The sequence below is a fragment of the Carlito syrichta genome, unplaced genomic scaffold (genome assembly GCF_000164805.1).
Source record: "Carlito syrichta isolate Samal-C Ts95f unplaced genomic scaffold, Tarsius_syrichta-2.0.1 Scaffold317479, whole genome shotgun sequence".
Lineage (NCBI taxonomy): Eukaryota > Metazoa > Chordata > Mammalia > Primates > Tarsiidae > Carlito > Carlito syrichta.
The window spans coordinates 851,772-865,730 of NW_007261575.1; the positions used below are offsets into that span (position 1 = coordinate 851,772).

At 40.3% G+C, this 13,959-nt stretch overlaps 1 protein-coding gene across 1 annotated transcript in view; it reads right to left on the reverse strand.

The window, feature by feature from the left end:
* Positions 1-9,873: 9,873 nt before the first annotated feature.
* The window catches only part of NDC80 (NDC80, kinetochore complex component), a 47,901-nt gene continuing 43,815 nt past the window's right edge, over positions 9,874-13,959 (reverse strand). The window contains exon 17 of the mRNA XM_008074764.1: positions 9,874-10,068. Within this exon, the coding sequence (XP_008072955.1) occupies positions 9,931-10,068 (138 nt within the window). The 3' untranslated portion in view covers positions 9,874-9,930. The remainder of the gene's footprint in view (positions 10,069-13,959) is intronic.

A 13,959-nucleotide genomic window follows, 5' to 3' on the forward strand; every position in this document is an offset into this window, starting at 1 on the left:
AACAGCATTTTGGGGAAAGCTGGCAAAATTTGAGTACTTTCTGTAGATTAGACACTAATATTGTATCAATAGAAATTTCAGGATTTTGATAATTATATTCTGGTTATATAAGAGATTGTCATTGTTTTTAGGAAATAAACACTGGAGTATTTCAAGGTAAAGGAGAAACAAGTCTGCAACTTACAAGTAAGTCAAGACAAATAGGGGAAAAAGGAGAAAACGAGAGTAAAATATTATCTAGGGAATTTGTATGAAGGAGGATTTTTAAATTATTCCTGCAGTCTTTTAAAAAGTCAAATTATTTTGAAATAAAAAATTAAGAACATCTCTATGGAGATAAGGCTTAAAATAATAACATTAAAAGCAAAGGAAGATAACAGATTGAAACAATCGAGGAAAGATGATTTAATCAAACATAGGCTCTAACATAAGACAAACAATAAAAAACAAAGATAATTGATGTTCCTCAGTGGAACTACAAACTGATAACTCAACAACTTGATGATTAAAAGATGGAAAAAGAGGAAGTTACATGAAGGCAGATTTTGGCCCAACAGAAGTTAGAGCATTCTGACAAGCAGTGCATCCAAATGCTTTGGAGGGATGAGCAGTTTGGAAGCAGTCCTATAACTGGAGGCATTCAGACAATTTACAAAAATTCAGCTATTTACAAAAATACCACGAGAAGTATTCCTCACTGACTGGAAGTTGAATTATATGATATCTAAAGCCTTTTCTTTTGGATTCATGAAATTTGTACCTAGAAAATACTTCTCCCTGGCTCAGTCTGTAATCCCAGCACTTTGGGAGACTAAGGCGAGTGGACTGCCTGAGTCCATGGGTTTGAGAACAGCCAGGGCAGCTTGGCGAGACCTCATCTCTACAATAAATAAAAAATTAGCTGGGCGTGGTAGCACGCCTCTGTAGTTCTGGCTACTTGCAAGGCTGAGGTGGAAGGATCGCTTGAACCCAGCAGGTTGATGCTGGGTGGCCATGAGCATGCCACTGCACTCCAGCCTGGGCGACAGAGTGAGATTCCAACTCAAACAAACCCCCCCCACCAAAACAACCAAAACTTCTCTCAGTGATATTAGCTGATGATATAAGCATATCCTGAGGAATTAAAAAGAAACCGCATAGGGCGAGGTAAAAGATGTTAAGTGTATGAACCATTTGGGAATCTTTTAAAAATGCAGACTTGGTTTATGATTTTGATTTGGCAGCTCAAACAATAAAACTTGTAGAATAAAGCATAGGTGAAAATCATAGTGATGTTGACAAATATTTCTTGGGTTTGGCAAAGATTTCTTAAGACTACACAAAGTGCAGAAGGAATTTTTGATTAATTTTTTTATTTTAAAGATGTGGGGTACAATTCAGGGTTGGGTACACAAATGTTCATTATGCAGGTACCCTTGTTGATGAAGTATGCTCCCCACTTCCCCAGGCAGATTCCCACTATTGCCAATCCTGTCTCCCCAATCCCCCACGCCACCGCAGTTTCCCACTATTGCCAATCCTTTTCTCACAGTATTATGATAGTTGTTCAAGTTCTGCTCATGAGTGAGAACATGTGATACTCAGTTCTTCGTTTCTGTGAAAGATCATTCAGTATTATAGACTCTAAGTCCATCCAGGTTGCTGCGAAGTTCATGATTCTGTTCTTCTTTATGGCTGCATAATACTCTATCATGTATAGGTACCACATTTCTTAAATCCAGTCCTCTTTTGATGGGCAGCATGGCGGGTTCCATGTTCTTGCTATTGTGAACAATGCTGCAATAAACATACGTGTGCAGGTATCTATTTTATAGAGTGATTTGAGTTCAGAAGGAATTTTTTTTTTTGAGTTGGAGTCTCACTCTGTCGCCCAGACTGGAGTCCAGTGGCCACTCCCGGCCACCGCAGCCTCGACCTGTGGGCTCTGGCGATCCTTCTGCCTCAGTCTTCCGAGTAGCTGGAACTACAGGCGTGCGATACCACGCCTGGCTAATTTTTTGATTTATTGTAGAGATGAGGTCTCACCAAGTTGCCCAGGCGGGTCTCGAACCCGCGGGCTCAGGCAATCCACTCACCTCAGCCTCCCAAGCACGGGATTACAGGCTGAACCACCGAGTCCGGCCCCAGAAGGAATTTTTAAAAAGCAATATATTGGGCTTCATTAAAATTAAAAAATTTTGCTCTTTAAAAGATGCTGCTAAGATTGCTGGGCTATGGTGTCATGCATTTTTTTTTTTTTTGAGTTGGAGTCTCACTCTGTCGCCCAGACTGGAGTGCAGTGATCACTCCCGGCCACCGCAGCCTCGACTTGCTGGGCTCCGGCGATCCTTCCGCCTCAGCCTTCCGACTAGCTGGAACTATAGGTGTGCGCTACCACGCCCAGCTAATTTTTGACTTATTGTGGAGATGAAGTCTTGCTAAGTTGCCCAGGCGGTCTCGAACCCTTGGGCTCAGGCAATCCACTCACCTCAGTCTTCCAAAGCACGGGATTACAGACTGAGCCACTGAGCCCTGGCTGGTGTCATGAATTTATAGCCCCAACTACTCAGGAGGCTGAAGCAGGATTGCTTGAGCCCAGAAGTTTGATGCCAGCTTGGGCAACATAATAAGACCCTGTTCTTTGTATAAGAGTTCTTTATACATGGTAGATACAAGTCCTTTGACTTACACATGTTTTGTAAATATTTTCTTCTAGTTGGTGGGCTTGTCTTTTCATTTCCTTAGTAGTAGTTTTTTAAAAAAGTGGAACCTCACCAAACTGATAAGCTTCTGCAAAGCAAAATAAACCATCCAGATAGCAGGGAGACAGCCCACAGACTGGCAAAAAGTATTTGCCAACTGTATATCTGACAAAGGACTAATATCTCAGATCTACAAGGAACCCAAATGTGCCAAAAAGAAAAAAACAAACAGCCCCATTATAAAGTGGGCAAAAGATATGAATAGATACTTCTCAAAAGAAGACATCAGCAGTCAACAGATACATAAAAAAATGCTCAGCCTCACTAGTCATCAAAGAAATGTAAAGTAAAACCACACTGAGATATCACCTAACTCCAGTCAGAATGGCCATCATCAAAAACTCAAAAAACAACAGATGCTGGAGAGAGGATGCGGGGAAAAGGGAACACTTCTACACTGTTAGTGGGAGTGTAAACTAGTACAACCTCTGTGGAAAACAGTGTGGCGATTCCTAAAAGATCAAAAAATCGACCTTCCATAGGATCCCGTAATCCTCCTATTGGGACTATACCAGGAGGAACTCAAATCACTCTATGAAAAAGATACTTTCACACACGTTTATGCAGCATTGTTCACAATAACAATAACATGGAACCAACCATGCTGCCCATTGAAAGAGGGCTGTTTAAAAAAATGTGGTACATGATAGAATATTACACAGCCATAAAGGACAAAATTATGAACTTCGCAGCAACTTGGATGGATTTAGAGCCTATAATACTGAGTGATCACAGAAACAAAGAACTGAGTATCACATGTTCTCACTCATAAGTGGACCTTGAACAATTATCATAATACTATAATAAAGGGATTGGCAGTAGTTGGAAACTGTTGGGGGGGGATTGGCAGTAGTGGGAAACTGCCAGGGGAGGGGGGGCACACTCAACAACAGGGGTACCTGTATAATGAACATTTGTTTACCTAACCCTGAATTGTATCCCACATCTTCAAAATAAAAAATTTAAAAAAAAGAACTCTTATAAATCAGTAAGACAATTCACTAAAAATATGGGCAAATATTTAGAGATACTTCATCATGAAAATATATGACAAACACACGAAAACAATGCTTAACACCATTAGTCACTAAGGAATTGCAAATTAATGTCACAAGATAAGACTATGAACTCTTAGAATGGCTAAAATTAAAAAGATCTATACCAAGGGTCTGTTGGTAAAGATATGGAGCAACTGAAACTCTCATACCCTGCAGGTAGAATATGTACAACCATTTTAGGAAACAGTTTGTGAGTTTCTTTCTTTCTTTTTTTTTTAGATTAGTCAAGTACAGTAGTGAGAAGTGGGGAGAAGAACATAACAAGGAGTTTGATCTGTAACTGACTATGAACAATCAACTGAAATAACTCACTACCTCCAGATCAGTTTGTTTCTTTTTTCTTTTTTTTTTGAGTTGGAGTCTCACTCTGTCGCCCAGACTGGAGTGCAATGGCCGCTCCCGGCCACCGCAGCCTTGACCTGCTGGGCTCCGGCGATCCTTCTGCCTCAGCCTTCCCAGTAGCCAGAATTACAGGCATGCGCTACCACGCCCGGCTGATTTTTTGATTTATTGTAGAGATGAGGTCTCGCTGCCCAGGCGGGTCTTGAATCCGCGGGCTCAGGCCATCCACTCACCTCAGCCTCCCAAAGGCGCGGGATCACAGGCTGAGCCACCAAGCCCGGCTCAGTTTGTTTCTTAAAAGTTAAATTTGTATCTATGCTATATGAAGTAGCTATTCCACTCCTAAATTTTTACCTAAAAGAAATGAAAGCCCGCGCCTTTGGGAGGCTGAGGTGAGTGGATTGCCTGAGCCCGCGGGTTCGAGACCCGCCTGGGCAGCGAGACCTCATCTCTACAATAAATCAAAAAATCAGCCGGGCGTGGTAGCGCATGCCTGTAATTCCGGCTACTCGGAAGGCTGAGGCGGAAGGATCGCCGGAGCCCAGCAGGTCGAGGCTGCGGTGGCCAGGAACGGCCACTGCACTCCAGTCTGGGCGACAGAGTGAGACTCCAACTTAGATAAAAAAAAAAAAAAAGAAATGAAAGTATATGTCTATATGAATACTTGTACATAAATACTCACAAATTGCTTTATTTATAATAGCCAAAAACTATAAAAAACCCAATGACCATTAACAGGTGAACAGATAAGCAAACGGTGTGTATTTATAAAATGAAATATTGCTTTGCAATAAAATGGAATGAACTATCGATACACAGAACATGTATGAGACTTAAAATAAGTGAAAAAAAGTCATGCAAAAGCATACATACATTTTCGATATAAAATTCTAGAAAATGCAAATTGATTTATAGTAATAAGAGGATCAGTGCTTGCCTAGAGATTGGAGTGGGGTAGGGGTCACATAGGGACAAGAAAAAGGATTCTAAAAGGGCTACAAGGAAATTTTTAGTGGTGATGAATATATTCATTAGCTTGTGATTATGATTTTACAGATAGATGCACATATAAATTTATGAAAACAATGTAGTTTATGTTAATATACTATGAAAAGTACAGATTCTAATGATGTAAGATGATAGATATATGATATAGATATGATAATTACACTGATTTGACCATTATACATTATATGCACCAAAACATCACCATAAATATGTATAATTATGATGTCAAATTAAAAAAATTTCTTCAACTAATTTAAAGTCAGTCTCACAGGTGACTGTAACATATAAATCACCACCTAGGACTGCCATTTTACAGAGAAAAATCATACATATGCTTCCAGTTTGGACAGTTTTTAAATACTTATACAAAAAATATTATAACCTACCAAAATATTTTAAAGGTAAGATCCCTTTATGTTGAGAACATTTGAATTATTCTCTACTAGCTATGTTGAATATGTAACAGACTGTTTACTACAGTCATTCTGTTTATCTAACGGTATTTTTCTATCTATTCAACCTTTCTTCATCCCTTCCTACCTTCTACCCCTCTCAGCCTCTGGTAACCACCAATCTACTCTCTAGTATCTTGAGATCCACTTTTTTAGATTTCACATGAGTGAGAATGTGTGATACTTACCTGTGTGTGGCTTATTCACTTAACATAATGACCTGCAGTTCCATCTATGGTGCTACAAATGACAAAATTTCCTTTTTTGTGGCCGAATCATATTGCATTGTGTATATATTTTCTTTTTTTTTGAGTTGGAGTCTCACTCTGTCACCCAGACTGGAGTGCAGTGGCCACTCCCGGCCACCGCAGCCTCGACCTGCTGGGCTCCAGTGATCCTTCCGCTTCAGTCTTCCAAGTAGCCGAATTACAGGTGCGCGCTACCACACCCGGTTAATTTTTTGATTTATTGTAGAGATGAGGTCTCACCAAGTTGCCCAGACGGGTCTTGAACCTGTGGGCTCAGGCAATTCACTCACCTCAGCCTCCCAAAGTGTGGGATTACAGGCTGAGCCGCTGAGCCTGGCTCTATAAATATATTTTCTTTATCCATTCATCTATTGATGAACACATAGATTGAATCTATATCTTGGCTATTGTGAATAGTGCTGTAATAAGCATAGGAATGCAGACATCTCTTCGATATACTGATTTCCTTTCTTTTGGATATACTTGTATACCCAGCAGTGGGATTGCTGGATCATATTTAGTTTTTTGAGGAACCTCCATACTGTTCTCCATAATGGTCATACTAATTTACATCCCCATAATTAGTATACAAGAATTCTCTGTTTTCCACATCCTTGCCAGCATCTGTTATTTCCTGTATTTTTGATAAAAAGCCATTTTGATTGGGGCTAGACAAAATCTCATTTGATGTGCATTCTTTTTGTATATCTATTGGCCATTTGCATGTCTTTTGAGAAATGTCTAATCAGATCTGTCTCTTTTGTCACATGTCATTTGAGAGTTACAATAGCTACATGTGGCTAATACCATAATGGATGGTACAGATAAAACATTTCTATTGAAGAAAGTTCTACTAGACGCCAAAAGTCAAGATTCTTGAATACATTAGCAACTATTAATCTTGTCATATCTGACTATTAGTTACCCCCAACTAGGACCCTTATTTGCCCATTCCATTCTCAGATTGAATGTTCTCTTCCTCATAAAACTTCACTTTAATTCCAAAATTTTTCAATTAATAAATTTTTATTTTTATTTATTTATTTATTTATTTATTTTTGAGTTGGAATCTCACTCTGTCACCCAGACTGGAGTGCAGTGGCCGCTCCTGGCCACCGCAGCCTCGACTTGCTGGGTGTCGGCGATCCTTCCGCCTCAGCCTTCCAAGTAGCCGGAATTACAGGTATGTGCTACCACGCCCGGCTGATTTTTTGATTTACTATAGAGATGAGGTCTCGCCAAGTTGTCCAGGCAGGTCTCGAACCCGCGGGCTCAGGCAGTCCACTCACCTCAGCCTCCCAAAGCGTGGGATTACAGGCTGAGTCACCGAGCATGGCTTATTTTTATTTATTAAAGAGATTGGGACTCACTCTTTTGCCCAGGCTGGTCTCGAACCCTTGGCCTCAGGTGCCCTTTCCACCTCAGCCTCCTAAGTAGCTGGAATTACAGGTGCTCCAAGTTCTTAAAGTATATTGGTTGCATCTCTTTTTATCAACGTCAGCATTGGAATAAAGTCAAAATAATTAAAAGTTAAGCCCTTGCTAGGCGTGGTGGCACATACCTGTAATCCCAGCACTTTGAAAGGTGGAGGTGAGAAGACTGCCTGACCTCATGGGTTCAAGACCAGCCTGAGCCACATGGCAAGACCTTGTCACTACAATAAATCAAAAAATTAGCCAGGTATGATGGCACATGCCTGTGGTTTCAGCTACTTGGAAGGCTGAGGCAGAAGGATCACCTGAGTCCAGCTGTTCGAGGCTGCAGTGGCTGTGAGCAGTGTGCCACTGTCCTCCAGCCTGGGTGACAGAGTGAGACTCCAACTCAAAAAAAAAAAAAAAAAAAAAAGTTAAGTCTCACATTCTAAAATGACTTCCTTATCATCCTGAATATTAATTTTTTTTTGAAGTTGAAGTCTCACTCTGTCACCCAGGCTGGAGTGCAGTAGCAAGATCATGGCTCACCAATTATGGCTCACATCAGACTTGAACTCCTGGGCTCAAGTGACCCTTCTGCCTCTACCTCCCGAGTAGTTGGGACTATAGGCAGCGCCACACCCAGCTAATTATTTGATGTTTTATAGGCACCACCACACCCGGCTAATTATTTGATGTTTTGTAGAGACAAGGTCTCACTATGTTGCCTAGGCTGGACTCCAACTCCTGGGCTCAAGCAATACTCCAGCCTTGGCCTCCCAAAGTGTTGGGATTACAGGCGAGAGCCACTGTGCCTGGCTTGAATGTTCATTTTTCATGGCTCCTGTGACTATTATCAGGATGTGCACCAGTTCAAGCAAGTTCCAGTGTAGTTTGTAGCACCACTAAGAGGTCTGCCCAGAGGTAAATCAGAACTTCTCTAGAAATGAATTCTCATTTCTAAAATGAGGAGGTTGAACTATTTTATTATTTTGCTATTTCTTCTTATCACATTCCATAATCTTCTGTTTCAGACTGAAGATAGGGTGAAGCCAGAAAGAACTTTAGCTTTTTTGGAAAGTCACAGGGTTCTGGATCAAGAGTAGGTTGGACCTTATGTCCAGAGTCATCAAGAAGCTTTTTAGATAGTACTAACCTTTGTATAATTTATGATATGATCAGCAAACCTTTTCTGTAAAGGGCCAGATAAGTAAACATTTTTGGCTTCGCTGACCATATACTCTCTGTTGCATATACTCAACTCTGCCATTGTAGTTGGAAAGCAGTCAGACAATATGTAAATGAATGGGTGTGGCTGGGTTTGGCCCACACTGTACAGGTTGAGAGTACCCTTATTCCAAGAGACTTCAAAATCTGAAACACACGAGCAACATTACTATACCACAAGTAGAAAATTCCACATCAAGTGGTGGGTCACAGTCAAAACTTGGTTTTATTCACAAAATTGTTAAAAATATTGAATAAAATTACCTTCAGGCTACAAATAAAAGGTGTATATGAAACATAAATAAATCTTGATTTTAGACTTGGGTCCCATTCTCAAGATACCTGCAAATATTCGGAAATCCACCCTCCGCCCAATTTAAAACTCTTCTGAGGGGCTGTGTCTGCCATAGCTTTTTTCAATTCGGTGGTTGCTACATAATGATGAAGTCCTGCTAATAATAGTTGAAAGACCAAAGACATTTTATTTTTATTTTTTTTTGAGTTGGAGTCTCACTCTGTCGCCCAGACTGGAGTGTAGTGGCCGCTCCCGGCCACCGCAGCCTCGACCTGCTGGGCTCCGGCGATCCTTCCGCCTCAGCCTTCCGAGTAGCTGGAATTATAGGCAGCTACCACACCTGGCTGATTTTTTTTTTTTATTTATTGTAGAGATGAGGTCTTGCTGCCCAGGTGGGTCTCAAACCCCTGGGCTCAGGCAATACACTCACCTCAGCCTCTCAAAGGCACGGGATTACAGGCTGAGCCGCCGAGCCCGGCTCCAAAGACATTTTCTTTCTATTTTTTTTTTTTTGAGTTGGAGTCTTGTTCAGTCACCCAGACTGGAGTGCAGTGGCCAATCCCGGCCACCGCAGCCTCGACCTGCTGGGCTCCGGCAATCCTTCCGCCTCAGCCTTCCAAGTAGCCGGAACTGCAAGCACGCACTACCATGCCCGGCTGATTTTTTTGGATTTATTGTAGAGATGAGGTCTCGCTGCCCAGGTGGGTCTCGAACCTGCGGGCTCTGGCAATTCACTCACCTCGGCCTCCCAAAGTGCGGGATTACAGGCTGAGCCACCAAGCCCTGCCCCAAAGACATTTTCAAGGCTTGAGTATATGAAATGTCTTCTTAAAAAAGATTTTATGAGATTAGTCACAACCCAAAACAACCTTAATTTTAACTCACAGGGCAGATTAAAAAAAAAAAAAAAAAGACCACAAAATGCTGTTTGCAGTGTCAAAAAACAACAACAAAACCCCCAAAATGCCACTTCTGGTCCCAATTATTTTGGAGAAGCGATTCTCAGCCTGCAGTTTGCCAACATCTGGTTTAGACATACTACCTATCTTCTCACCATATGAAGTTAGTAGGAAACGAGGGGGAAAAAGCCCAGTTTACTGATGCAATTTTATTAACTATGGATACATACATAACGAACATTTTATCTTCATTCATCAGAAGACTTTAGTAGAGAAGCTTTCTTCTTATACTTATCTCCAATCTCTCGAATATTTTCCAGGAGATCTTCTGACATACATTCCTCATACTCTCTGTCCGCTTTAGCAATCTGTTCCTCAAGATGTTTCTAGTGAAAACAATTAGCCATTGTTAATGCAAAAATATTACTTTCTTTAAAAGAGTTTAATTGTGAAATTTACAAACTAGAATGTAACATTTGTAAATTAAGAGCAAGAATAAAAATAATATTCTTGTACCTACCATGTAGGCCCTTCTTGTGCTCTTTTCTAATCATGTTTCCTTTTTTCTCTCCCAAAGGTAAACACTTTGCCTGAATGGTGTTTTGCTTTTCTTTATACTTTTGTCATACACACACACACACACACACACACACACACACACGCATGCACACCTCTAAACAATATATTGATTTAACAGTACCTGGTCTTAACCTTCATATTTACTGTAATGTTCTATGACTTTTTGCTTTGTTCAGAGTCTCATTCTGTTGCCCAGGCTGGAGTGCAATGGTACCATCATAGCTCACTGCAGACTCAACCTCCTAGGCTCAGGTGATCCTTCCTTCTCAACCTCCCAAGTAGTTGGGACTACAGGCGCATGCCACCACATCCAGTTAACTTTTGGTTTTTTTTGTAGAGACGAGGTCCTCCTATGTTGCCTAGGCTGGTCTCAAACTCCTGGGCTCAAGCAATCTTCCTGCCTTGACCTCCCAAAGTGCTGGAATTACAGGTGTGAGCCACTGTGCCTGGTTGCTCTGACTTTTAAAATTCAGTATTTTAAGACTCATTCATGTGAATACATATAGCTTCAGTTTATTCATGTACTGTTGTATTGTTTTCTAGAATAAAATATCAACATTTACATTTTATCAGTAATGAATTTTTCTTTGTTTTCAGGTGTGGTAGGCTAAATAGTAGCCTTCCAAAGATGTCCATGCCCTAACTATGGAAAAGAACCTGTGACTATGTTATCTTACAGGGCAAAAGAAACTTTGTAAATTGATTAAGTTAAGCATATTGATAAAGGTGATTACCCTGAATTATTTGGGTAGTCCAAATGTAATCACAAGGTTCTTTGTAAGAGGGAACCAGCAATGTCAGAGTCAGAGAGAAAATGTAAGCTGCTGGCTTTGAAGGTGGAAGAAGGGGCTACAAACCAAGGACTGTAGATGGTCTCTAGAGGCTGGAAAAGGCAAGGAAATGGATTTTATCCTTTTCCAAAGGACTGCAGTGCTGTGAGCTCATGTCAGATCTCAATAACTATAAAATAATAATTAAGACTTAATGCTTTAAGCCATTAAGTTGGTGGTAATTTTTTACAGTAGCAATAGGAAAATAATATACCATGTTATTTGTCTCTTTGCTATTTCAAATATTGATGCCATAACAAATGATCACAAACTAGATGGTGTAGAACAAAAGAAATTTATTCTCTCAGAGTTCTGGAGGCTGGAAATCTGAAATAAAGATGTCAGTAGGGTCACGATCTCTCTGAAGGCTCTAGGGAAGAATCCTTCCTTGTCTCTTCTCAGCTTCTGGTGGTTCCTGGCAATTGCCAGTGCTCCTTATCATGTAGCTGCTTCCCTCAATCTCTGCCTGCCTTCACATGGCCTTTTTCTAAGGATACCGGGGATTAGATTTAGAGCCTACCTTAATCTAATATTCTCATCTTAACTAATTACATTTGCAAAGACCCTATTTCCAAGCAAGGTCGCTTTCTGTGATTCTAGAGGGGACACTAAACCCAGTGGCATCCCCTCACATTTAGTGTAAAAATTTCTTTAGAGAAAATGCCTAGAGTAGAACTGCATAGATATGTGCACCTTTAGTTTTATTAGGGGCTGACAAATTATTTTCTTAACTTGCTACATAAATTTATAGGTATAAATGAGAACTCTTATTTCTCCACATCCTTGCTGGTATTATCTAATTTCAGTCTTCCTAATTTTTGCCAGTTTCTTAAGTGGGGAATATAGCGCAAACTTTAATATTTATTGGCCACATTTGTTTTTTTGTGAAATTCTCATTCAAGTATTTTAGTTTTTTAACTTATAACCTTTTTTATATGCTATATTCAAAATTTTTTTGAAAATTATTTTTATCAATACATATCAGATCTTTGGGGCCCACAGTCTTTTGCCCATTTTTCTTATTTATTTTTCGGAGGCCATTATATATTTGGATGTTAATCCTTTATCAGTTGTGTTTTAAAATATCTTCTATCAGTTTGTGGCTTGTCATTCCACTCTCTTTTCATGTCTTTATTTATTTTTATTTTTATTTTTCATTAGACACTTTTTTTTTAGTCAGTGTCTCACTTTGTTGCACAGACTGGAGCACAGTGGCATAATCATGGCTCACTGCAGTCTTGACCTCCTGGGCTCAGGCAATTCTTTCACCTCAGCCTCCTCAGTAGCTGAGACTACATGGGAGTGTGCCACTACACCTGGTTACTTAAAAAAAATTTTTTTTTGTAGAGACAAGGTCTCACTACGTTGCCTAGGCTGATCTTGAACTACTACGCTCAAGCAATTCTCTCGTTTCATTCCCCCAAAGTGCTGGGATTATAGGCATGAACCACTGCACCTGGCTTTTTTTTTTTTTTTGAGATGGAGTTTTGCTATGTTGCTCAGGCTTGTCTTGAACTCCTGGCTTCAAGCAATCTGCCTGCCTTGGCTTCCCAAAGTTCTGGGATTACAGGCATGAGCCAATGTGCCCAGCCTTCCATGTCTTTTGATATAGAGAAGATCTTAACTTTACTAAAGCTAAACTTATGAATAATTACTTTTGTGGTTGTACTTTTTGTAGCTTATTTAAAAACTCCTGAGGTGTAAAGATAGTCTCTTATAATTCTCCTAAAAGTTAAAACATTTAGTCTGACATTCACTTCTTAACCCACTTAAAACTGATTTCTGTGTAGAGATTAGGTAAGGTAGGGATTCAATTTCATTAACTGAATAATTCATTTCATTTCATTATACTTCAATACTGCCTCTCTCATATCTGTTTCATGTATTTGCTCATGCAGCTACTTCCTCACTTTTTATCACAGAGATTGGTTGTTCTGCATCTACACTATAATATAGACTATAGCTTTATAATCATTCTTGGCATGCCTAAACAAAATTATGTTGTTTCCCTCAGGTAAGTAAGAGTCCAGAACAAGAGTTAGCAAACTTTTTATGTAAAAGTGCAAACTATTGATGGCATGGCAGGCCAGATGGCTTTCTTCACAATTGCTCAACCCTGCCACTGTAGTACAAAAGCAGCCACAGGTAATACTGAAACAAATGAGGAGCTGCCTTCCCATAAAACTTTATTTACAAAAGCAGGCAGTGGGTCCAATTTGGCCTGAAGGCTCTAGTCTACTGATCCCTGGTCTAGAATAGCAATCATATTTAAGACCTGTGTCGGACTCTGTAAATACTTTGTCTCACATGAAAAATATACCATCTTGAGATACCGTTAGATCTGAACTGTTTTCTTTAGTCCAACTTCATTGTAAAATTTCCTCATACCAGGTATGACTTTCTATGCTTCTTCTATACCTTATTAGTTATGCTATTAAACATTTTATACTAGTTAATCATGAATTTTGTATAGCACAAAGTAAATGCTCAGTAGTTATTTGTTAAATTTCATCTGATCTAATTTACCACTAGATTTTCAAATCTAACTGATGATAATTATGGTTACTTTTCTTTTTTTTGTTTCTGAGTTGGAGTCTCACTTTGTCGCCCAGACTGGAGTGCAGTGGCCGCTCCCGGCCACTGCAACCTCGACCTGCTGGGCTCCGGCGATCCTTCCGCCTCAGCCTTCCAAGTAGTTGGAGCTACAGGTGTGCACTACCACGCCCGGCTCATTTTTGACTTATTGTAGAGATGAGGTCTTGCCAAGTTGCCCAGGCGGGTCTTGAACCCGCGGGCTCAGGCAATCCACTCACCTCGGCCTCCCAAAGTGCTGGGATTATAGGCTGAGCCACCGAGCCCGGCTTATGG